A 26,136-nucleotide genomic window follows, 5' to 3' on the forward strand; every position below is an offset into this window, starting at 1 on the left:
GAATGGTTAAAAGAAGAGAAATGGCGCAGAGAACATGTACAAGAAAATAGTAACAACTGCTAAATACGCGGTCGTTATGTACGACTCATAAAGGAAGAATTATGTTACATACTCGGTACGAAAAAAGGACGGAAGCGAACAAAGAGATAGATATTGATTTTGAAATCAACTGCCACTGCGTGGCCTTCCATAAATGCAGCAGTTATCTGCTCACACTATTTGCGATGGTAGTTTCTAGTGACTTCATCTATCTTGTTGTACCATGGAAAGAAGTGGAAGCCGTAAGATTTTCCGTAAGATCAACCGCCACTGCCACTGCAGCTGCAGTGCAGCTGTACAAATAACCTCGATGGCAGTTGATTTGTTATTTCCTGCCATTTCTTATTCGGTAATTTTCCGTCATCCCACCCAGGCAGCGTTTAAGATGACCGGCCTTCCAACAGGTGTATTTAAATTGTAGTCACTAGCTTTGAACTTGTTCTACAAGCTACAGGTAGTCAATAAAACAATATTACTATGAATTATGTTGATAGTTTTAAAAACAATGAGTACAATAGTCGGAGATCAATGAGAATTGAAAAAAATTTATTTTGTTGTTGTTATTGTGTAATTGTTTTCCAATAAAAAAACACTGTAAGCTATAAATAGTAAACATGTTCCTCTTTGCGGAAAGTGCAATTCAATTAGACCGTTTAATTTTACGTTATAAAAGAGACAGGAATAACAAAAATAAAAAAAAACCCTGTCCCAAATAATTCAAACACACACTTGAAGCTCGCACTTCAAGCCACACATATCGCGTCCACCTCACACTGTGGCCGCATACAAGGCAGCACCAATCACCGTCAAACCACAGTGTAACCAAAGTGCGAACTGCAAGTTCGTTTCACGCAACTGCATCCTGCGGCGTAGTGTCTGCGCCACCATTGCCGATGGTGGGGCGGCTACTTCGGAATTCGATATCACTGTCACTTTCGTTTGGCCGCTTCTCAGGCCACATTCTACAGCCTAGCGTACGCCTCGCTATCCCTCTCATCAAGGCGGAAAACCAGCATACTTATGTACACTTTTCAGCTTTTTTGGCGAGTGCTTTCGCTTTTCTTCTGCGCCAACTGGCATGAACGGGGGAGACTTCAATCAGCGACCATGCTACCCGACCGACCTGGCACCGGTACGCAATAGAGGGGAGCTTGTTAGAGAACTTCGTAGCCTTCGTAGAAGCAGCCGCCCGGTCGGTATATCGAATGGATGGCTAGAGCCACCGGGCCTTCGGTTGCCTATGCAGAACCCCCATTCACTAGCAGCCGCGTGTTCGTTTTCGCAGGAGAAATGGAAGGTGCACAAGTTGCACGTTTTTTCGGTATAAAATGCACGATCTTCTTCAATTTATCGACAGTATCAAGACCAGCGTGGTCAAGAAGTGTAGTGTGTGGATTAGTTTGCCAACTACCAAATCCATGCGTCGACCATTCAAGATGAGGTCGTTAACGCTGCTGGTTAGTGTTCCAACATGGGCATGGTTTGGGGTGTTACGATACTGATGAGCGTGATCTAATCAATAGCTATAAGAGTGTGGATCGTGTATGCTGTGCGGTGTGGGTCGTGCATGTGCTTCAAAATTGGCTAATGAGCATCGGTACTCATCTAATTGCTACGACCGTGAAAACAGCATCCAGCATCGAACTAGATCTAAAATTGCCAACTATGGACATTTGAAACAAAGTTATTCTGGTGGACAACTTGGTGGACATAGTTATGGTGGCACATTGGTGCAAAATGTAGACTCTCTAGATACACTGGCTGTGAAGATTCGCGAACACTTGGCCGTGCAATTAAATTAAGTGCTGTGCGACGATCATCTAATTCTTGAACGTTTACCTTGTAATGCCGATAAGGATGCATGAAGCAACATTTCGTTCGAGTTCGAGTAAATGCAGACACACTGGTTCTTGTGAACGATCACCTAAAAATGAACACGTGACTGCACGTGTAACAAATGCAATGCGTGTACAAGTATCGATTAAAGCAATGCAGCTTTAAGAAATGTGCATACAACTAAACTATATATACAACAAGTTTGTCAAAAGTGTCTGTAGATAAAAATTACATACTTAAAAACGTTGCACTCTTCGTTCTTGCGACTGTTGAAAAAGTAATTAAATCGGCCGAATAATGAATGCGAGACAAAGACATAAGATCTACTTTTAATTCAAAACGGAATTTAAAATCTTTGTGCAGCACTATCCCGTTACTTGAAGTTTCTTCTGTAATAAAAAATATCCCCTTGGAATATTATAAATTCCGATAATTGCACAATTCATTCATCGTCGAAAAGTGATATTATAACGCGATCTATTATAACGCGATAAAAAATATGTTATGAATTTAGTTCTTTTTGCCTAATTGAAATAGTGGAGATGTTTATGGTAATTTTTTTAGTTATTTCACTTGTCGAAGTATTTCGGTTAACACACTATGGCCTATGGTAATGTTTAACCTTGTAACGCTGATTAGTCCCATTATTTCATTCAATGTTGTTATTTCCATCCCGCTCAAATGACTAATCACTGCACTATTCTTCATCCTTTCGCCCTATCCTCTACAGGCCTTCTTGGGCTGCCTCTGTGTGTCTTTGGTTCTAGCGGACGACTCAGTTGCCATTCGACAAAAGCGAAGCCCTGCTCCGTTCTTCTTCAACAAGGGTCACGACCACCACGAACCAAAGTGCGTCTGGGAGAAGAAGTTGGCCTGGAAGGAGGACTGGAAGAAGGTCTGGGAGTCGAAAAAGGTGGAGGTGTGGAAGTCCGAGTGGAAAAAGCAACAGATCCCGGTCTGGAAGGTGGTGGAAGTTCCGATCTGGCGCGAAGTAAAGGTGCCAGATTGGAAGATCATCAAGAAACCGTACTGGAAGGAAACGGAAATTCCAGCCTGGAAGGAGGTACAGGTGCCGGATTGGAAGAAGGTTAACAAACCAATCTGGCGCGAGGTGCAGGTTCCCGTCTGGAAGGAGGTACAGGTACCAGAATGGAAACAGATTTGGGTTCCAGACACGGTCAAGGTTGGCATTCCTGGCGAGAAGTACCTAGGCAAGGACGAGCACGGTTGGGAGTACACGAGCCATGATCTGTGGAAGAAGAAAATGGTCTGGAAGCCCCTGTGGAAGAAGGTCTGGAAGACGGTCAAGAAAGAGGAATGGAAAACCGAGAAGAAGCTCGAATGGAAGGAAGAGTGGGTGCAGGTGTGGCGTACCGAGAAGAAGCAGATCTGGGTGAAGAAGAAGGAAGAACTGTGGAAGGAGGAGAAGGTCGAGATCTGGCGCATCGAGAAGAAACAGGAGTGGGCGACTGAGAAGAAGCTCGAATGGAAGGAAGACTGGAAAGAGATTAAGGTCCCAGCCTGGAAGGAAATTCAGGTCCCTGCCTGGAAGAAAGTGTGGAAACCGGTCTGGGAGAAGGCCTGCGTACCAGTCAGCCACGGATGGCATTAGTCGGAAAAGCGCACTAGGTATTGTAAGCACCCCGTAGAACTCTTACTAGCGGTTAGAATGATAGATTGTTTTCTTCTCTATCCTTTATCCCTTTCCTATGTTTTCCCCGTAGTAGTTTGTAATGATTTCAGCTTTTGTTTTGCGTCGTTTCGTGCGCTCGTCTACAGTCGATCATTCTAGTCTTCATTCATTCTGTTTTTTTCGTTCTTCTCACTTTTTCCTTTCCCCACTATTAACATTTCTTCGAACCACTATCGTTGCCAGTAGTAACCAAAGCGTCATTCTCTTACACAGTGGCGCTCATATTAAAAAGCGCCCGTAATTTCCCGAGGGCGAATTATTATATCATCGCCCGTATTAAGCAGTTCCCACACGGCTGCATCCAGCTCATTTGCCAACACGTCGGTCGTTCCGATCTACGTGTTTCGACTTCCGACCTGCCTCAATTGTCCATCGCGCTATTGCTGAAGGTAGTACCGCAGACAACGTCGTAGACTTGCTTTTTTCATTTCTTCCGTCCCAATCTTCAGCCAGACAAACCGTCGTGTGATGATCGTTGTAGTGAGAGTGAAGATCATTTTGCACAAACATGAGGGTAGACAAAAGGGTTTCTGGGTCTGAGATGAAAAATAATGATTTCCTCCCTTTGTTTGAAAAAAAAAACGCAGACGCCATCATCGCGTATTAAATCGCACGGGAGCTCAGCAATCATCGTAATGTATCGTGTTTTTTTTCCTTCGTCGCGATCTGAGACCAAAAAATGTAAGCTGTCTGAATTCATTGTTTTTTCACTTGATCCAACCAGTCGGATTGTGTGTTGGAAGAAAGATGGACACGCCGAAAGACACATTAAAGACCAACACCATCGTGTGCAAACACCGGTGACATTCGACCTCCCACTTGTCCAGGGCGCGCGTTTTTTGTTTTGAACGAACGATCGATAAATGATCGATTCATCGCAATTTGCAAGGTAATTTAGCATGTAACATGATAAGTTCGGGCGGGCGTTTTTCGATCAACTGCGGCGCGTCTACGTGACGATGAGATCACCAACGGAACTTTTTTTTTTGCCGCTACCGAATGTTTTGTTGCGTTGTCTGCATGCAATCGATGAACGATGGAGGTGCTTATAGATCGAATCGGAATTTTCACACTCAACACAGAAACATTACTTGAGTTGATGAGTATTTTTGCCTTTCAACCATTGGTCCATCTTACGTCGCTCATCGCTAAATTGCATTAGACGTTGGCTTCTGCCGCATTCACAAGCGAAAACACAACGACGCGGAAGTTGCGTTGCGAAACTGGTGGACGGACGGACAACAGTGGTGTGTTTTGATTGGAAACGAAACTACTGAATGCTTTGTTATTTTATTATTTTCTCAATTTTTCCCTACTACATGATCGATCGACTAACCTTACTGTGGCACGATGCACACACATGGCACGGAACGACAGAAATAATGAGACGATACTTACTATCAGATCCACGCGCTGTTCGTTTTCAGACAATCAATTTAGTCAAAATGTGTAAACGATTGTTGAAAAGTCAGAATAACTTAATATCCCACCTTGCGAAAGACAAAAGCAGATTCAGAAGTTACGGCGAGCCAACAAAATTGCGTTTTTAAGAATAGGCAATGGAAGCTGTTCCCTAAGGACGGTTAAAGAAAACGATTAGAGGGTATCGCGATAAAGGACGTCTATGACAAAACTTACGACTGTTTTTCTGCCATACCAAACAAAGTAATCCTATACACAAAAACAATGACTTGAGCACAACAATTGGGAACGCACGGAGCGCGTTCAAAGCAGAAGTACCTCATGCAAACTATCACACACTCATCGTACCTTTGTAAATAATTGTGTAAATAGTTGTTATCTCATTGATCAAGCGAATGCTCCATTTGTCAAATTAAAAATGAACTGTGAAACAAGAAACAATACTTCCGATGTCCACTTTTTGTTTTGGGGGCAGGGCTAATGGGTGTATTTTGGATTTGGGTGCAAAAAAAGAGGTTTCACCGAAGCATCGCGAACTCGGCAAAAGCACCGGTTCCCGCTGCGCCGTAGCAACGACAAAAAAGGCGAAAGAAATTGAGTGAGAAACAGGTGGTATGTGAACTCGACATAAATCCGCTCCGCATCGCATCTGCTTCCGGTTCCGGTAGATGCCGCATCGGGCTGTTCGTTACGAATGGAAAGTTAAAAGTTGAAAAATTTTATAAAGTAAGTAACACACACGAAAAAAAAACACAAACCATATACACACACAGCTCGTATAAGCTCGCCATGATGCTTTTTGGTGGCCTGCCCAAATGCGTATGAGCAGAAAGTGGAATTTCTATTAAACGCTCCATTAAAAAAAAACCCATCCAAAAGGGTAAAAACTACTGCTGCCGCTTGGCTGCGACGGGTGCGTGTATGCGGCAACGATCACAAATCATTATCGCGTTTTGTGATACGCCGCGCAAATGCTGGTGGCCTTCAGCAATGCGCCGTGGCACGTTGTAGTAAATAGGGGAAATGCACTGTTTTGTGCTCCGGTCTGAACGGTTTGAGTTTTCTTTCCGCAACGCTGCAAATAGCCGCTCTTGATCTTCATTTACGCGCAATTGGCATTCACTTCGACGTCGATCACGTGCTTTCCCACGTCGCTTGCAGCTCAGTCAGTGGTGGAAAACGTGAAGATGAGAAACGATAATAAAACCTCCCAGTACGCCATCCCTTGGTGTCGCTAGCGTAAGTAAAACTTTGATGGGGTATTTTGCCGTTCCCCTTTTTTCATAGCAGCTTCCACATTTACAACTTAGGATGATCCAACGCTTCGCGGATTAATGGAAAACTTCGTGAAAAAGAAGTGTGACGCAAGGTAAAAGTGTTACATGCACTATCAACGCAGACCATAATCAACACAGGGAGAAATTTTCCGAAAGCCAGTGAATACATAAGTTGTAAGCAACCAAAATATAGATGGTCAAATTTACATTGCGCTTACATAATCGCTGAGTTGGATTGTGAAGAGGCACAGCAAAGAAAAGATGGCACGATTAGCCGAAACATGAAAAGCAACTGATGTACTCTGTAGCAGCCGAAAAATGCAACAAGTGCAGGGATTAATTGTAATGGAACTGTCGAATACCATAGCTTATGGAAAATTATGACAAACAATGGCAATCGTCACAAAACATCCTCATTAGAATTTGCAAATCTACCTGTCAGTTTCATTATTAGTCATGACCTTCGTACGAGGGAGAAGTCTGCGTATGATTTAATTCGGGATTTTAATACGGGAGTCGTGTGAAGACTTACACCACCACTACTGAAACTGGCCAATTACTACAGTCACACAATCCAATTATATTGCGATGGCAAAAAAAGACTGAACTGCCAACTTCGTATGCATGAGATCTAACGATTACGTAGCCTTGGAGTGAGAAACATGTAGAGTAGGTCATCCCTCCCAAGAGGATGTTTTATATTTTGTTTAATCCCAGTCATCAAAGATTCTCAGTATCAGTTCCACAATAAAACCATGCACGAATACGTTCTTATGCCATTTGACTATTTTTTAAATTTATATTTGACTAACATCATGTTAATTCTGTTTAATATCGATCGGTTTTTTATAATAACGATTTACGCGCTGCGAATTCAATATACTATATATATATTTAATCCTAATAATCCTTATATATTTATTTATTTCTTTCTTTATTTATTCATTACAAGAATTGTCCTACGCAGGAAAGGTTGAGACTAACATAACTTATGTCTAAAAACCAAAATGCTAATTTTACTAGCAGGAACAATTTTACATCATCGCCGTACTTTAAGCCCGAGTCAGACCGGACGTAGTAAATGAAATGACTAATAAATAAAATTAATAATAGCGGTCCTTGATGACTACCTTGTGGGACATCGGACATGCTAACGAACTCCTTAGGAGAATTATTGTCGATCCTGACTTTATATCGCCTATTAGATAAGTATGACTTGGTCCAGATTGTTATATCTCGATAGAATCCAATATGTGGCAATTTCAAAATGATCACTATCAAAAGCAGCTTTCGGATCGGTACAAAGCGTCAACTTGATATCAGCAATCGAAAGAGCGCATACACGTTGAAACAAAGATACCAAGATTCGTTGCTGTGGAGCGACGTGCCATGCTGACAAAACCGTGCTGGTTTGAAGATATATAGAAGCTGTATTTGCGGAGAAGCGCATGTTGCACAGTAATTTCGAATACTTTTGCTCCTGCTCACATAGTTATATTGCCACGGTAGCTTTCGACGTTCAACTTGTCAACCTTCTTAAATACAGGAAACATAAAGGATGATTTCCATTCTTCCAAAAATGTGCAGGTAGCCGGTCACAAAAGTAGTTCGATGAGGAGACCACAGCACATTTGAACTACCACTGACGGAATGCCATCCGGGCCAGGAGAATAAAACGATTTCAGTTTTCTTATCGCGGTTTTGATGATTTGAAATGACGGAGAGATATCAGTAATATGTATGTCAACAACATCACGGATCTCATCGGATAAAGCAGGGCCAGCGCTGATGCTCGCATTTTTCAGATGATGAAATTTACTCTGTGATATGTTCGAGAAGAGCTCACAGATTCCCGCTACATTTGACGTTCCGTTATCAGTAATACACGACATAGTACAATCACAAAATATACTGCTCGTTCAAATGGCAATTCTATACACACAGCATCTATTCAGGCAGCATTTATCATTCATTTGGTTCGTACGGGCACATATACGAAAATATATTGTGGTCACTTACAACAGACTGACAAGTACTGTTCAACAGTTAAAAAGAGTTCAATGCTCCATCAAGGTGTGAAAGTGTAATAACTATTTTAGCCTTGAAATATTTCAATGCATAGACCCGTGCACCGATCAACTTTATTGCATGCAACTTTCTTACATGTGTGAATCACACAGTTGAACTGCTGTGTAATAATGTGTATTATTTATTTATTTAAATGTGTTTTTGTAACACGTTTATTTGAATACGCTAAATAAAATGGACATGATAAACAACATAATGATTAGGCTATAAATACTCTTCAAGTCTTCAAAGCAAGTTCAAGAAATGGGTGGCAATTTTAGAAACGAGTAGTAAAAAAATTGGCACAACGCCCAAAGGGTTAAGTCCAAATAAATAATAATGGCTATTGTATTTCATACACAATACAAAATTACCTACAACAACGGTTGTTTGATACATAAATAGCAAATCATGATTTTATCAAAACATTAGAACTGATCTCTTTATTTTAGTATCAATTAGATACAATTCATGTGTTCATATTCAATATATATACTAATTAACTGTTTGTGACTTTTAACATGTAAACATTTTTTTTCGTTGTGTTGTGTATCGTTATGTTACAAAGCCAACTTTCTTTTGAAATTTTAGAAGTAACATTGAAATGTGCCGGAATTTATGCAATCCGCATACACCATCACAGTGGGAAAAATAAAGTCATAACACTTTAGCGAATGGATATGATACGTTTCTTCATACATTTCTCTAGTCCGACATACAAGGATTTGCACGAACTCTGCATGGCCGATTTCCTGAGATTAAGAGAATCGCGGTCTTAAACTGGTTACAATCTTTGAGAATCGACATTATATAAGACAACACAAAAAGTCGATAGGATTCATATCCGGACAGCTACAAAATCAAAACGTTTTGTCTAGTCAGTCGGTTAAAACGTTCCGAAACCCGGTTTGGACTAGATAGAGTATGTCTTGTGTACGTCGCATTGAAATTGTTTAAAAATGAACTGCAAGGGGAGTTCCCTTGTTTTACTACTGCCTCCCAAATCATTACGAAAGATACATTTGGGTTGTTCATATTAAATTAAGTAATGCTGTACCATGTTGCAGTCAACACCTGATAATTTTGCTCATCATGTAGCTATTGCGGCACAAACTTATAAAACGAACGCTTCATTAACATGCCAAGAGAGGAAAATCTAATTAAACCTATCCCATCCCATCTAAAATTAAACCCATCCAATTTGAGCTGATCCCTCCGGAAGAACCACAACTGATAGAATGCAACACCATGTGCATTCGTCAATATATATGTAAAGTTAAAACTAGCATCAACATCAATACAGAATAATGCGTACTCAATGCTGACAATTTTTATTGAAACTTTCCGAACACCTTGTTTATTTTTTGTACAAACAAACCAACCAAGAACTAATTATTTACTAAAATATTCTATTAGTTATGCCTATTTCTAATGCAGTTTTGGAACGATCATTTTTTGCAATGACGAGATTTGAAAAAACAAATTCTAAAAACAAATTTAACGATTTCAAAAACTATGTAAACTATCTATTCTTGATATTTTTTGCGATGAAGTGTTCACAATTGCAAAGATATTTAATTCCTAAGTAAACCCCTCAAAAAGGCTAGTTGAATACATGTTTAGCTATTCGAAATATAGATTAATGGTTTTTTTTTTAACATATAAATAACAAACAATACCATCCATTTTGGAAAAGAATATAGATAATTCCATAGACAGGGAACTCGAAATAGTTAAATCCGGCAAAGGTTGTTGCAATTAAAAGCAATTTTGTCTATTAAAATTAACCAAAACACCATTTCCATTTTTGTTTAAGAAGTTTTTGAAGAAAAAAAACTGATTTTACAAGCAGAAGCGTTTACAGTTTTCGTTAGAATGGACATTCCGTTCATACAGAATAATTTTTACCATATAGCCGAAGAGTCAGTCCTCGCTACCAGGAAAGATCAGGATAGGATTTTGTACCGGTCGGACCAGTGCCGCTACCAAATTTATCACCAGTTCTATACCTGGGATTTATTCAGCTATTTTTGAAATATAATCTATTTATTAAAAAAAACTCTATTATTCCCAATACCACAACCCAGAAGTTACTAGTGGTCGTTTAGTTATGTTACGCACTGCTGTAACGAGTGCAGAAGTAGAAAATGGCAATACCAATACAAAAAGGAAATTTAAACACAAAACAAATTAAATTTCTCGTTTCAAATAATGTGTATTACAATAAAAATGGAAAAATAACTATTATATCAGTGCAACGGGAACCCACAGTCAACAATTCCATTCTTTTATGTTCATACAATCATACTTGCGTTACCCAAATTATTCGTCACTGGCTCTATTTCATTGTTTATTATAAGTTCAATGTGTTAAATCGTGAAATAATTTTTTAAACCAATGAACTTCCTGGCTTCGTATCTTCCTGATTGATAGCTTACATTTTGTCTCTTACTTAGTAGACCAAATTCATCTTAACGCGAACTGAAGTTATAGCAATTTCACTAGCCACAATAACATCAATCTGTTTTTCTCTGTCCATACGTTTCCCTTAGACATACCTGCAAAAAGAAGGTTTCATTCCGTTTTGGTATGCGGTAACCTGGAAGTAACTACCATCAGCTAAAAGCATGGCATCAAAACACAGTCGTAAAAGCAAACGCACGGTTGTGTCGTATCAGTACTACCTCGTGGAACGACTAGGCTCGTGTATGTTCGTGCTGTGTGCTATGTACTAAAGCGAACCCATTAAATAATAGTTTTCCAAAAACTCGTTTTTCTTCGCTATCGACTTATCCTACCCGCAGCTTCCCGAGAAGTAGGAAACCTCTACCCGTGTCAACATTTTCTACGGAGAACCCTCATATGTTGTGCGACGGAAGCGTTCCAAACCAATGTTACGTATTCACCCAGCATGTGGAAAAGAAACACTGACGATGCCGACCGATGCCGTCAATATATTTGCACGTGTTTTCTCCCTCTCCTACAGATTACTTCAATCACATATGCTTCCTAATCAGATAAAGGCAATTCGAATTCACGTATATGATTCACGTTTACTTCCACCTGAACGCCGAATCCAGATTAGAAGCAACATTGGTGGTAAAAGTAAGCTCAGCGACACCTTTTCCCATTAGCTAACGGTCAATAATTTTTCATTTATCGCTGAATGTTGACGTAATGGAACAAAAAACAGTATTTGCAATATTATAAATTGCAAAAATCCAAACACATAACAAAAGCAGAGTGAAAGGAGAACGCAAGCTATTTCCGGACTATTAAAGCAGGATTTATATAAAACAAAACCTATTGCATCATTATAATAAATGTAGAACAAATTGAGTCGTTTCATGTTAGTGAAAATTAATCATACCCGCCACGTATGACATTAATGGCTAATTAAGCATGTACTGAAATGGGTCAAACGATCAAACGAGTTGTACTTTTCTAGTCCCCCCTCCCGGTTGTTCAATGCCAGGGTTACTATGTTCGCTTATGCATGATTATGCATTAATAACCTGCTCAAGTTGATGTTTAATAGTTCAATTATGTAAATTGATTTCCAGATCACCCCAGTAAATCATTACCCTGTGACTGCTGTATGATTAACACCTAACAACGGAAAATTAGTTTAATGTCAAGAGCATATATATTTGATACAATTAACTAGAAAAGGATTAAACGCTATGTCCTTTAATGTTTTAGGTTAACAAAATATTGAAATACAGTAAATAAGGATTATTGAAATTTATTGTGACAAATTTATTATTGCAATTGTCACACAAGGAACCCATTCAAGTCACAGCTGTCTATTGCATTGCACCATTCTTATGGGTACTAAAACATTATCGTAAATTACATTTTAACAGCGGGCATTTGCATTCAGGACCCCACACGCAATCAGACAGAGTATCATTGAAAGGAACTCCAATTCCAGTTCCCTCGGCTGGTCTACGTTGAATTTTATTTCCTGCTCAAGTTATTAAAGCTAAAGTCAGATTGCACGGGGAAAATATAGCCACTCATGTCCATATTACGAACTGAACGTACACATATAAAGCGAACTGGATCCTGTTGCTAAATGTGGGTGAGGATGTTATGCAATAGAATGCAAGCATGAACAGGGGACGGTGACCCAATTATTTAGCGTAAAAACAAAAAAAAACTTTCGACAGAGATTTGAGTGTGTAGAGCAGACCTTTGCTTCGGATGATTTTGTTGTGCATTACACAAAAGGGAGAGAAAGATTATTTATTCCGACCACTCGGTGATCGGTGATAACGCTCTAGGGAAAGGTGACGTAGAGCAGGAAGCAGTGATAATTTCATAACAGCACAAACCCTCCAGGTCCTCCAGGTGCTGTGTCATCTATCACACTTCCCCTCCCATAAAAGCTGTGCGCTTTTCTAACGCTCCGTTTGCATTCACCGTACGGCCAAAGTGAAAGTGTTTTTTTGCGAAGACACATTTTCCACTCCTTTTAAAGAATCTGGTAGCGGATTTAACAGTCGGAAACATAGGACATATCTTGCCCTTCTATAGGAATGTCACGAACCATTGGTAACGAGCTTTTGCGGACGAACGACGAAAATCACTATAAGTTAATCAACCTACCCTGGGAAACGAGCGGAATAACCTATGCGCTTCCGAACCAAGGTGCATATCCGTCGTGCTGAGTGTGTTTGTGGTCTTCTGCTGATGTTTGTATGCATGTTTGCGATTCATGTTTCTTCTATTACCTTTCTTCCGTCATTCGATGCCACTTGCTTACATTGACTTGCACGATCCTGTAGGAGAGCTAACCAGTTATGAGTGTCCGATCGAGCCCATGTAGTATTTGGTGGTGGCCTATTTTGAGCCTTCTGACATCATGCAAGCATGATGCGGGCAGCAATTCCTTTACCATTTCCATTCCATTCGCTTTTATATCCTACCTGCTAATGCAGAAACTATTACATAATATTTCCGTCCCTGCATTTAGCATTCTGCGTATTGCTTTCCGTTTAAATGTGCTCTTTGAATTACTCCGTGTAATTGTTTGTTTTTTTAACAATTCTCTCAAACTTATTGAGTGAAATTGTTGGTGGAGGAGTTCATTTGCGTGCAGAAACAGATTACATCGATAACGTATGCATTAATAAATGGGCGATTTTCAGCGATTTTTTTTAACTAGTAAACTATTCCACTTAATGGAAACCCCAGCCCTTTTTCGTGTTTTCATCTTATCATACACACCGAAATTACTACTAAGTTATCAGTTGATGTGTTTAACGCGGCCCGTAACAGCCCTATGTCCCACACGTTCCCCCGGTGCAACCAACTACGTGGTAAAACAAGTTAATACGTTAATTTGCAATAACAAGTTAATATGGTCATTGCAACTAAAAATAAAACGTTTAATGTGTAAGGACCATTACGAAAATAGCAAGACAACTGCTTTTGAGGTTTTGTTCAAACTGCACATTGCACACTGAAGCGTAGAAGTTATACACGATGAGACACTACGTATCCGCCAGACATGATCAGTCAGGCTTCTATTAAATCTTCTCCAATCGTGGGAACAGCCAAAGTGCCATGTAGTAGTCTTGCTCTGGCTGCCCGACAGCAGACACCTGCGTAAAGTGCAACAGAATCTTGAATATAAAGATCGAAGGCAAAGTCATCTTCTCTGCGTTGCTCTAGCAGGTTGAAGCAATCGGTCAAACAAAGAAGAAGTTCCTGAACAAGATGGATTTTGTTTCGTAAAACTGTCAGTTGAGACCAGAGCAATCGCATCTGTCCAGCAGCGCAGATCTTAAGTAAACAGCGACTGAAGGTTTTGGTAAAATATGTTTGTGTGAATAGCTAAGGATAACATTTTACGAAACACCACCAACACATCTCATGGCTCACAGAAGTCATGCATAGAAACTTCCTGTTTTATTATGCACAGGAACTGTTTCATACTGTAAGCGACCGGGTTGGCTTTGATTTCGATTTGATGAGCATTAACTAACCACAAATATTCAATTTTGTTTTTAATTTTAGTTTTTGTGCGCTAACCATATCGAATGCATTCAAAAATACTCATTTACCATAAAATCAATACTCTTATCCAACCACCGTGCTTTTCATCCCACTTGCCACCTTTATTGTTCTTTCTATCGTAGTAATACAACAACACTATTTCAAAGCAAACTATGAACCCTGATAAGAAAAAAGAAAAACTAGTGTAAACGAGGTATAGTGTTATTATATTGTGCATATGCTTCTTGGTTTCACATGGTAAAAGCTTCATTATTCAGCATCATTATGCTCACTACAATTAACACTGCAAATGCAGCATACACATGTGGATAGACCCCACGAATACATGTAATAATCGGGTGGTGCATACATTGGAATTGTTGTACCTATTGCACTAAATAATATTGTATTGTGTACCATAATTTCCTATCTCAAACTATACTTCTTGATTAATAATTGCATTACTCTTCAAAAATATTATTTATCCAATGAAGGCCGGAAGAGATCATATTTATGCTCTGATTATGTATTTGAATCAGAAAATGCGTTTAATGATTGAAGCGCAATGGTATAACAGCAATACGATTATAACACATATATCATTAATTGCCTTATTATCTAACACATAATACTTCAAAATGGACATGTTGAATCGTGACAGGGATCGAGTATGAAATAGGAACAAGGCTATCCAACCTGATAAAGTACTTAACAATTCATAGTATACAAGCACAATTTTATCGACCGCCTATGAATAACTTTGGTATTGACGATTGTCCATATTGAACTGTTAATTACGTTCATCCAATTCATACCCATTCAAATTGCACACTAAATCATAATTTCACATTTTATATGCACCCAAATTAGCTGGCTGCACGTTTTGATAGCACTGGCCACGTTCATGGAAGACGTTAAACCCCTAGTGACGTTGGGTTGCATGCATTACTTTCCTTTAAGCCGGCGTATCTGATGATCGTGACGAGTCAGTCGATTCAATGTTCGTACACTCACAAAGCAAAACAGTCGTAGCCGGTCGACTGCAGAAGTGTCAAAAACTACGGAACTACGGATGAGCGCCTTCGTCGGCTAAAAAATAACATCCACCAACTCCATAGAGCAATGTCAGTTGGTTCTATCATATTTACTTTTTATTCTATCTATCTATCTCTTATTTTCTATTTTCGGATGTTCTCAAAGGTACTACCAGCCACGCTACGACTAGTCACATATTCATAATTTTGATAAATTTTATAGCACAATATACTAATGGTTATGTGTATGAACATTTTACAATGAAACTAAGAGAGTAAGAGTTTAACAAAATACAGTCAGACGCTATCATTAACGATTCCTTTATTTAGGTTAAAACAAAAAATATTGTAATTGTAGAGTTGTAAATAATGTTTGTGAAAAAATGTGTAACCATATGTGGTTTTATGTAAGTTTGTGTATTGTAACAATAAAAGGTCAGTCGCATACGAGAAGTTAGAAGTAATGCACGTATCACGAGTAAACAACTAATATTTCGATATTTTACTACTGTCATTCTGGTATTTGGACCAGTCAACAAACACATTCTTCACACATCAATAAAGAGACAGAAACTCAATACGAAAGAACATGGCAAATGCTTGTCTAAAAAAATTATTAAATAACTTTCTGTGTGGCTTAAATACATTATTCTTTTGTTTATTTTTATTTCATTGTTTTATTTTACCTATTTTATTCCAATAGAGTATTATTGTTGGCCGTAATAATTTTTATCTTATTTAAATAATTTTTACGCCATTCCAAAACATACAATGTGTCTAACAATCCTTACGAACAGAAGATACGCACATAAGTCGACCCATTTGTTTTCGTTTTTGAACAAAAACGAAAGTAGAAATCAATCACGATCATCGATACACAATCCTCTAATAACGGCCTTGAGGCGCCATTTCTTCGCCGCCGATTTGGCCTGCAGAAAAAGACAAACGGCGAGAGGACCGGCACAAACAGAGCTGCGTCATTGACGCGGGTGCAAGTCTCTTTTCGTCCCCATGTAGTGGTGGTCAGTGCTCCTGCTTCCCTACTTGGTCGTTATACACGACACCATGGCGTCTGAACTGGTCCTGAACAGTTGTCTGGATCAGTGTGTTTCGAGCGTTGACGACGCCCCGGTGATATAATACGTGGCCGTAGCAAAAAAACTCGCGAATCGATTACGCAAACGACGGGTAGGAATCTGTACGTATGAGCGCGCGGGAACAATCTTGTTCCGATACCGGTACTTTAACGAAAGTAAAGCTTCGAGAAGCAAATACATAAAGCAAATGGAACTACTACTGCATGGAAATGGAAAAGAAAGGTGGAAATATTGAAACTGACACAGTTCAGCTGGTTGCACAGTGCAAGAGTCTGGGCCACAGAGAAGCGCACCGTCATCTCACGGATGAGAATTGAGAGGCCGCGTGACGACGATCATGTGCAAGTTGTGTGTGAAATTGTTAGTTCACGATACCGGTTAGTTCAGTGAAACTGAAAGTAAACTATTATTTCGTGGTAAAAAAATCCTCTGATTTAGCAAGATCAAACAACATCGTTTAATTCAAATAAATTTGAAAATATTGTAAAAACTTATATTCTATAATGTCTTATTTTTATAAAAAATATCGATCTACAACTTTGCTATGATAAACAATTTAAACAAAAGGTTTCGATCAACTTTTAAAATAAGAAAATTATTATTCTTACAATTGTTCTATTTCCTACGAATATTCTAATACAAATATTTTAGATTCTTTTTTTTTTTTATTCAAAATTAATCATCTCTTCTTCATCAAACTTCATCAAATCATCAAACTAATGGATGAACGATACGTAGCTTGCCGTGCCTTCAAACATGTGTTTCCGGTACATTTATGTAGTGTGCGACTTGTGCAGAACAGACGAAGTAAAAATATTACACATAATTTTGTTTTGACTCCCTACCACAGATACTATACAGGCTGTCTCTAGACTACTCGCAGTGTGCTACATGCCCGATGAACGAAAGCTCTTTCTCCAGCGCGTGATCCAATGTCGCCGCGCTTGGGCGAACGAGTGCGCGCCAAAATTACTCAATCCCTACCCCATAAGCCATAAGGTTGAGATCACTCCGGGTGAGACTACCGGTAATACTGTTTTTCCCCATTTCTCCCACGACGCTTGACTGATTTCCGGAGGGGCGACCGATTGTTTATATATATTAAACGATCTGGCGGATGTAAACAATTGTCAGTCAGTTTCGGACGGTTCCAAGGAGAGGACTTGCACCGCACCGATCTTCTTCTTCGGGAAGGATGAAATCCCGATGGAACACAGTGGTTAGTGTTACATTATATTTTTCATTTCCACAAAATTTACCAAACTTTCTCGTTATTATTTCGGCACTGTATTTAAGCCGTTATCGAAAGTGAATTATTCCAGATGACATAACATATCCAAGGCGGTTGAAGTACACGTTGTTCGAGTGCGTGATGAGTTAATTTGCATCTCTCTGTGATGTTTAGTTTTAACATGGTGCCATATTTATTTGAGTGAACGGCCGTTTTGTGTAAATCTACATCCTACGCAAACCTGTCGGCACATACATCCAGCGCGATAACCAGTGAAAGTGTATACAAAAACAAATGAATCATTCTTTCAATAAGAAATTTACTTACTTTTGCCGAGGATTTATGGTATTTGCCGTTACTAGACTACTTAAGTGCTTGTTGGGAAAATCTTGTGTGTATTTATTTGGTTATTGTGAGATTTAAGTATGTTGATTTAAACTTTTTTATTTGGGATGACTTATCACACAGTGTAGGTTTAAACAATGTATTGCTAGTGAAAAATCAAACAAAAGCAAAAATTTCATAGTTTTTGTGACTTTGACAAAATTACTATTACCAATTTGTGATTGTAACCTGTTTATAAATTCTTTTCTGTTATTAGAATGTTAGAATGATATTATTTGCTCAAGGGTGTATTACGCAAACAATTGCAACAAGCAATTAACAGAAATATAACTTTGATAAACTGAAAACTGAATGAACTGAAAAAGAAACAAAACTGAATATTAAGGGTTTATATAAGAGAGTTCATCTTTCCATTTTCTATGGGAATGACTACTCTTGTAGTTTTATGTTTAATTTTCATTTTTATTTAATAGTTTTCTCTCGGTACCATTGCGTGTATGATCGTTCAACAATTCAAAACCAAATTATCACGATGTTTAATAAGGGAACAACAACAACCCGAATAAGTCGTCATTAAGACTTATAAGTAAAATACTTTGGTTTTCTTATTGGACATCAGCCATAACATATGGCAAAAGAAAGTATTTGTTTTAAAACACTTTTTTCACTTTCACAAGCGCCGCAAGGTCAATGAAAACCCGTAGCGATACCTAAAATTAAATGACTAATAAGCTTTAGTTTAATACATCCCCAACATGCTTGCTCCACAACCGTCATTACTAAGTGAAACAATCCGTGTAATTTTCCTGTAAAGAACAGTATACGAACAAGAGTAAAAGTATTACGGAAATTAGTAACATGCGGAACACACCGGATGGAACAGCTGGTAATGGGGCCGATCTTTCACTCGACAAGACCGGAAGAAAATCTCTGTAGACCGATTTCCCGGAATGCCAGAAATTGACAAAACTTTTTGAAGTAAAATTATCACGAATTATGAACTATAAAATTATTATCAAGAACGAAAAAGCAGCAACTAGAGAAGTACGTAATTAACATAAAGGGCAATCTACTAACATATTATTCCAAATTAATGAAATCAACAAACATGGTTGGGACGATTCGCTTAGTGATATTTAATTATGTGGTGTTATTTAAGAGCATTTTGCGATACTGGATGAATCACGATCAGCTCCACAGGTGTTATGTAAGATTCTTCTCTAATGTCGGAACCGGTAACATGCAATCTTTCAGTGATCTACCTATGATGCAAAGAGTTCTCACGTGTTTCTTATGTCGTGCGCTTTTATCTTGCACGATACACACAAGCAATTGCTCTCTTCCGACTCCTCCAGGAAATCTGTAGATATAACCTTTCACTGCTTTCAAAAGGTATTACGGGTCGGTACAACGTCTGATCTATGAATGTATTCCATAACGTTTGGCTGTTCATTCACCACATTAATGTTGGAACCAATATTACTGAAGTCATCAAGCTGTACCCCTTCCTACGGGGAGGAATCTATTGTTTGCAGCGCAAAGCGTGGCGCTACATTGATGACGGTAAAATGACGGCACACTACTTCCCCTTGCAGAAACGATTGAATGCTTGGCTATGTGTTGTGAAGTGCGTCGGTTCCAGAAACATGCATCTTTAAAGCTGGTGTGGTTTGCTTCTTTTTTCTCCATTTCATCAGTCGCATCAATGCTTGTTGTTGGTTAAGCATTTAACATTCAAACACACCTTTCTTTACGATGCGGTCACGGAAATGACTTGCTGATACTGCAATAGATTAAAAAGTATCACAGAACCGGTCTTGAGTATGAAGAAAAGCAAGGTACTGTGTCAGTGAATTCAGTATTTTGAATATGCGTTTCAAAGAGTACAATTTTTACATACTGTACAATTCAGGTGAATATCTTTAACATACATACGTTTACTTTTTTTTCAAAAACATACGTTACATAACGAAGATCACGAATTCTAGTACAAAAATATACATCAACTGAGTGGGTGTATCGAGGATAGGTATGGCGATGACGTGATACTTTCGCTGTTACAGCAGCTTAACGATTCCTCCCTATTTAAGTTATGCCCACCCGTGTGCCACTTACGAGGTATTCATTTTCAAACGTGTCAAGCATCTTTCGAATAATGGAAGCGAAAACCACTCATATGATCAAAATCAAGGTTAAAAACCTGCATTATGAAAGTTTAACCTATATTTAAATTCGTTAAGCGTTTAATTCGTTAAATAACTTGTAATTACCAGTTTGCTTACTTTTGTCGTTATAGCATATACATTACAACATAATGTTTTGTATACAAAAACAATGTATACAAAAACAAATGAATCATTCTTTCAATGAGAAGTTTACTTACTATTACCGAAGATTGGTAGTATTTGCCGTTACAAGACTTCTTAAGCACCAACTTAAATAAATTTTACATTGCACTTCTTCCACGAACGGTTTTTACACGAACGGACCGGACCAAAATCCCACTCGGACCAATCCCCCGTATACAGAACTGACTATCCAGCTACGAGTAAATAATGTCACAGAAATCCAGAAATGGCAGGCCTAGACCTCTTGAGGTTGTTGTGGCGATAAAGAAGAAGAAGTTTTATTGCATTCCGTGGAACTTACTGTTCAAATTTCACTCACAATCGTTGTTCAATTATTGAAACTATTAAAACTGCTTCAAATCTATATAGTTCTATTGTGTTTGCCAGCTCAACCAAGTTCTAGACCATTTTTGCTAAGAGAGTGAATGTGAAGCCGGCTGCGGTACCACTAAACTACCGGGAGAGCGCACTCTTCTATTTCTATTATTGCATGTATCAAAAATCATATACATGAATTCGTAGGGCAACAACGTAACACATTAATTCCTGAAATAAAATTTGTATCACATCAGCTGTGAATGTTCCATAGCTGTGTTAATTAACCGTACACGATTTCATGGATCAGTAACGGAAACGCGTTATGATTTGCTTCCTCATTTGATGCTTATTGTCACATCAATGACAACAGTACAATCGTGCAACAATGCAGGACTTTCAACTTCTGTTGGCGTAACTAAACTTACTACGCAAACAAAGAAAACATGACTGCGTTATTTCCTAACGGCAATGAACTCTGTTGATGTGTTCATCAATTGCAATACCAAAGATTCATTTGCCATGTTGATAGCGGAGCACGATAAATAGGCGAAAGATTTATCAAGTAATATAATTTCCATGTATAATATCTTATTCGCTTTCATTGCTTTTGTACCGTTGAATTTACATACCCTAATTTATGAACTGCAACTTTTCAAATTTCAGGTTACTATCCTGCTGATAGTTCCGCTGCAGACGTTTCTAATCGACGCAAAAGCCGTTATAGATCAAAAGGCAGAAGAAACCCTTAATATTAACATACCAGACCAAGTGCAAAAACGTATCGGTTATGACTACCCTGCCCCAGCTGCACCTATAACGTTTGACGAGCATCAGCATCATGAAGCGGAAGCTCTGCCTCTGTTACAACATGAAACTTTACTCGATCATCACCACGATCACGATGAACACCACCATTTTGACGATCACCATCACCACGAAGAACACAATGACCCTGGGTATTGGAAAAAGAAGTTAATTTGGAAAGAAGGCTGGAAAAAGATATGGAAACCAGGCAAGAAACAAATTTGGAAACCAGACTGGAAAAAGATTTGGAAACCGATCTGGGTGCCGACAGAAATACCAGTCTGGAAGGATATTCAGGTTCCGGCATGGAAGCAAATCTGGAAGCCTGTGTGGAACGAGATTCAGGTGCCAGCATGGAAAGAAATACAGGTGCCGGACTGGAAGAAAATCTGGAAACCTATCTGGGTACCGATAAAGGTGCCCGCATGGAAGGAGATACAGGTACCTGCATGGAAGCAGATTTGGAAACCAGTATGGAAAGAAATCCAGGTTCCCGATTGGAAGGAAGTTCATGTCCCCGCTTGGAAGCAGTACTGGTATCCGGAATGGATCAAAATAGGCGTCCCCGGTGAGAAGTATCTCGGCAAAGATCATGACGGTTGGGAATATACCAGTCATGATCTATGGAAGAAAAAGCTTGTCTGGAAATCGGGATGGAAGAAAATTTGGAAAACCGAACAGAAACAAATCTGGCGCACGGATAAAAAGTTGGAATGGAAATCGGCCTGGAAACAGATTTGGCATCAGGCTAAGAAACAGGTATGGGTAGAGGATAAAAAGCTCGGCTGGAAGGAAGCTTGGAAACAGATATGGCGCACGGAGAAGAAACAAATCTGGGTACCGGAGAAGAAACTCGATTGGAAGGCCGCATGGGTACAGATTTGGAAGCCAAGCAAAAAGCTAGTCTGGGTGCCAGACAAGAAACTCGAATGGAAGGAAGCGTGGAAGCAGATATGGGTGCCAGGCTGGAAGGAAATTTGGTTACCAGCCTGGAAGAAAATCTGGAAACCAGTGTGGATATCCGAGTGGTTCCCCTCACCCGATCATCACGATCATCACCATCACGAAGAAATTGAACACGGTTGGGATCGAAAGGATGGCACGAACTCGAAGTTGTTGTTCAAGCGCAGTGAAGCAGAGACCGCCCAACCGAAAGCTGTTGAAGGCCAACTTCCGGAAGTGTCTGCAAACATTACACCAGCGGTGGTCAAAACAGATAACACAGAAAACAAATCAGATTTTCGGTTTCCAACCTAAACATCAAATCTCAAAATGGACTAAAACACTGTTAGGCTATTCAAACACAAAGTCAATTAATTAGTAGATTAGATGTTATGCTTTCGAATATTTAATTGTTTTATACAATATGTTATAGCGAAAGCCGATGAACGAGTTCCCTTCATCAGTATCCAAAATGACGTTGCTTTTGATTGTTATCGTTATCTGCCATTTTAGTTAAAAATACCTAAAAAAAAATAAAACATCACTACTGGTAGCAAGCCAAGATGCTGGCCAAAGGATATGATCGTTTTGAGTACCCGTATGTATTTTAAGAGAAAATAACAAACGTTATCATTATTGTTCTGTAGTTTTGTTTTTTTTTTATCGTCCATCATACTCTTAATATCACTTTCAAACAACATTGTCCGAAAAGCAAACAAAGAAAAACTATTGTATACAGCAGTAGTCTCCAAACTTTTCAGTCCGCGGGCCGCATTGGTTAAAACTATGATAGCGTGGGGGCCACTTACACATTACAGGGCTTTACATTAGTGAGGATATGGCGAATCCAACTTATCGAACACAAACAAATAGGATAGACATGAAGATAGATATTCCCACAACAAACTTTACTGCATCGCTATAACTGGATATGGTTAGTTAGTTAAGTATTTCTTTATTGTACAATTTCTTGATGTGACATCACATTGCCAATTTAGAGTAACGTACGGTATGATTAATAATCTTTTTGCATTGATACAATTTTTGCTTTAGCGTAACCAGGTGTTCTGTTTTTATAATTAGTGTTTGGACTTGATAATGTGAGAAAAAATATTTACAAAATAACTCACGTGCAGAAAAAAAATACTAATTTAACTTACATCTATAGAAAACCAAATTTACCTACATTAACTAAACCTACACCGAGATTATTCTACTAATTGTTGTAGAAATGAATTTGTACTAATCTGGCATTTGTTGTAATATTTACGAGAAATATGGTCGATATAATTTGCAATAAGAAGGGAGTATGTTTTTCTGAGGAGATCAATAGTGCGATGCCATGGTGGTACATGTAAGATAATTTTTAGCAATTTGTTTTGACTAATTTGTAACTTCTTTAAATTAGTTTTGGCGCAACTCTTCCATACAGAAGCAGCGAATAGTATATGGTACCGGGTGCACTATTTAGTGAAAGTCAAATCTAAAGCGTTATCTTATAAGCTTACGCGATTCATTAAGTTGGACTCGTCATATTCTATCTTCTGTAAAACCTTATATCTTGCGGGTAAGTTACACAGATGTTGCGCTCGAGATGATTTTTTTCACATTTTATAGTATTAAATGCTAATAACTATTACAGTAATTAATATTTGAACAGTTAAAAAATATTACAACTTTCCTACTCCTTAGATAATTAGACATTTTCATTAAAATGGTAACATCAGCAATAGCGTCGCGGGCCGCACTGGAGACTCTCGAGGGCCGTAGTTTGGAGACCCCTGGTATACAGTAATAACACGTGTTATATCTACTTTGTGACCTTTGTTTCTGCGGCCAGTGTTCGCACACAGTTGAACATTGTTATCCACTCACAATTCAAACAATCCCTGCTGTGTAACGTTTTTATATTCTCATGACTTAGTTTTATACTTTTTGGATACTTTCCACTCATCAACTGTACTTGTGAATAGGAAAATTACTGTACGAGTAGATTCGTCATGTACCGATCAACATCCAACAAAACGAATACAAAGTCCTATTCGGAAGCCAGAAATGACAGGCCTTTAGCCCCCTTGAGGTTGTTGGTGTCACTAAAGAATAAGACTTGATTGTCCTATCACACAAATGTAATTGTGTGCATCTTGCTCTCAAAAACTGTTGTTCGGCGGTGCGATCGGGAACCAATGCTGCAAGCGGAGGATTAGAATTCGTCTGCACTTCGAGTTGTCCCGTGCAGTGACGGGTTTAGCTCATTGGAGGACTGTTATGCATCATAACAGGTCATGAATCATGGATTTACGCATACGACCTCGAAACAGCCGATCAATCGAGCGAATACCGTGCCAGGAACGAGCCAGAAATATTGCTAAAAAGGATAATTATACGGGTAGCAGCTGACAAAACAAATGATATCTCCTGCCCTCTTTAAATGTTTGACGTGCAACTTAACTTGGTAGGTAAGTCAATAACATTATTATTGATAGCAAAAAAAATAACAAGCCGTCAATTTGTTTGACGCGTGTCGTTTGAGATCGAATGTCACCTATTTTTTTGGACAGAATAGTAATGTAATTAAATGCATAGAAGCGATATCGAACGGCCATGCGCCAAATGCCGTGAACCGTTTTTTGTAGCAATTTACTGGCTGTCTGGTTTTGACAAGAAGTTATTGGACTTGATTCTCCGTTTGAATTAGACCCAAACAAGTTTTGTCCATCGCTTCTGAATGTTATTGGGAATGCTGGTGATCTGCGGATAACGTTATCCTTAATAATTCAAAAATAATTTTAGCACCAAAACGTTTAGTTCAGCTCCTTTTAGGATATTCCTGGTAATATATTGCCGCTTTCGATCGCATTCCTAAATGCCTTTTGCTCCATAAATTGTATAATGTAGCTTTAAATAAATCTTTAATTAGTGGGATCCGAAGCCTCTTGAAGGTTCTACAGGCTCTACTACTAAACTTCTATTCCGTCACGTCCTCGCCGTACAGAGTGGTAACATTTGTCAACGCATATCGAAGCTTTGATACACGGGCTAGTCACAACCTTTTGGGCGGATGGTGGCACATGGCAAAACAGGAGGGGGGTGGGTAGTCCAGGTTTCTGGGCTACCTGAACAGGGGAGCGGACAACCAGACGCACTAAACTGTCGTTGGGGGACAACGCTAAACTAAACTGTCACGAGGAACTCCAGAAGTACTTGGGGCTTGAGTGCAGGGCCGGTCACCCTGCCTCTCTAGTATCTAGTATACTACGGAAAGCTACAGGTCTATAGCTACGGGGCCACGAGCGATGAGGATTGCCTCAAAACTCTAAACATTGAGTGACTTGAGTTTTGAGGAAAACCTGGCTCATCTAAAAAAGTCTCAAAAATTATTGAGACTTTTTTGACAGATCCGACCAGTTAGCAGCTCAAAATTTAAACAAAACCTGTTGTATCTGCCGATGGTATGGCGAACGAACAATGGTTTATTTTTTTATACAAGTACACTTTTTGCGTACTATTATGAATGTAACTACATTCTGAAAGTGTTTTATGCGAAATTATGATTGTACAAGCACAATGTTTTGGCGTACGGTATGATGTTTTTATGTGTCCACAACGTACCTTTTGGAACACTGTGTGACAAAAGTTGTCAAAATGTTTTATAATTGAAAAGATACTTTTCAACTGCA

General features: G+C 38.9%; 2 protein-coding genes across 2 annotated transcripts; both read left to right on the forward strand.

Annotated features, from left to right (window-relative positions):
• The first annotated feature begins 1,457 nt into the window (after positions 1-1,457).
• On the forward strand, positions 1,458-3,487 carry LOC128711424 (golgin subfamily A member 6-like protein 25). The gene is made up of 2 exons (XM_053806300.1): positions 1,458-1,496; positions 2,606-3,487. The coding sequence occupies exons 1-2, from the start codon at positions 1,458-1,460 to the stop codon at positions 3,485-3,487; spliced, it is 921 nt and encodes a 306-aa protein (XP_053662275.1).
• Positions 3,488-17,663: 14,176 nt separating this feature from the next.
• Positions 17,664-22,771, forward strand: LOC128711477 (uncharacterized). The gene is made up of 2 exons (XM_053806355.1): positions 17,664-17,687; positions 21,374-22,771. The coding sequence occupies exons 1-2, from the start codon at positions 17,664-17,666 to the stop codon at positions 22,769-22,771; spliced, it is 1,422 nt and encodes a 473-aa protein (XP_053662330.1).
• Positions 22,772-26,136: the final 3,365 nt, after the last annotated feature.

This window comes from Anopheles marshallii, chromosome 3, assembly GCF_943734725.1.
Source record: "Anopheles marshallii chromosome 3, idAnoMarsDA_429_01, whole genome shotgun sequence".
NCBI lineage: Eukaryota > Metazoa > Arthropoda > Insecta > Diptera > Culicidae > Anopheles > Anopheles marshallii.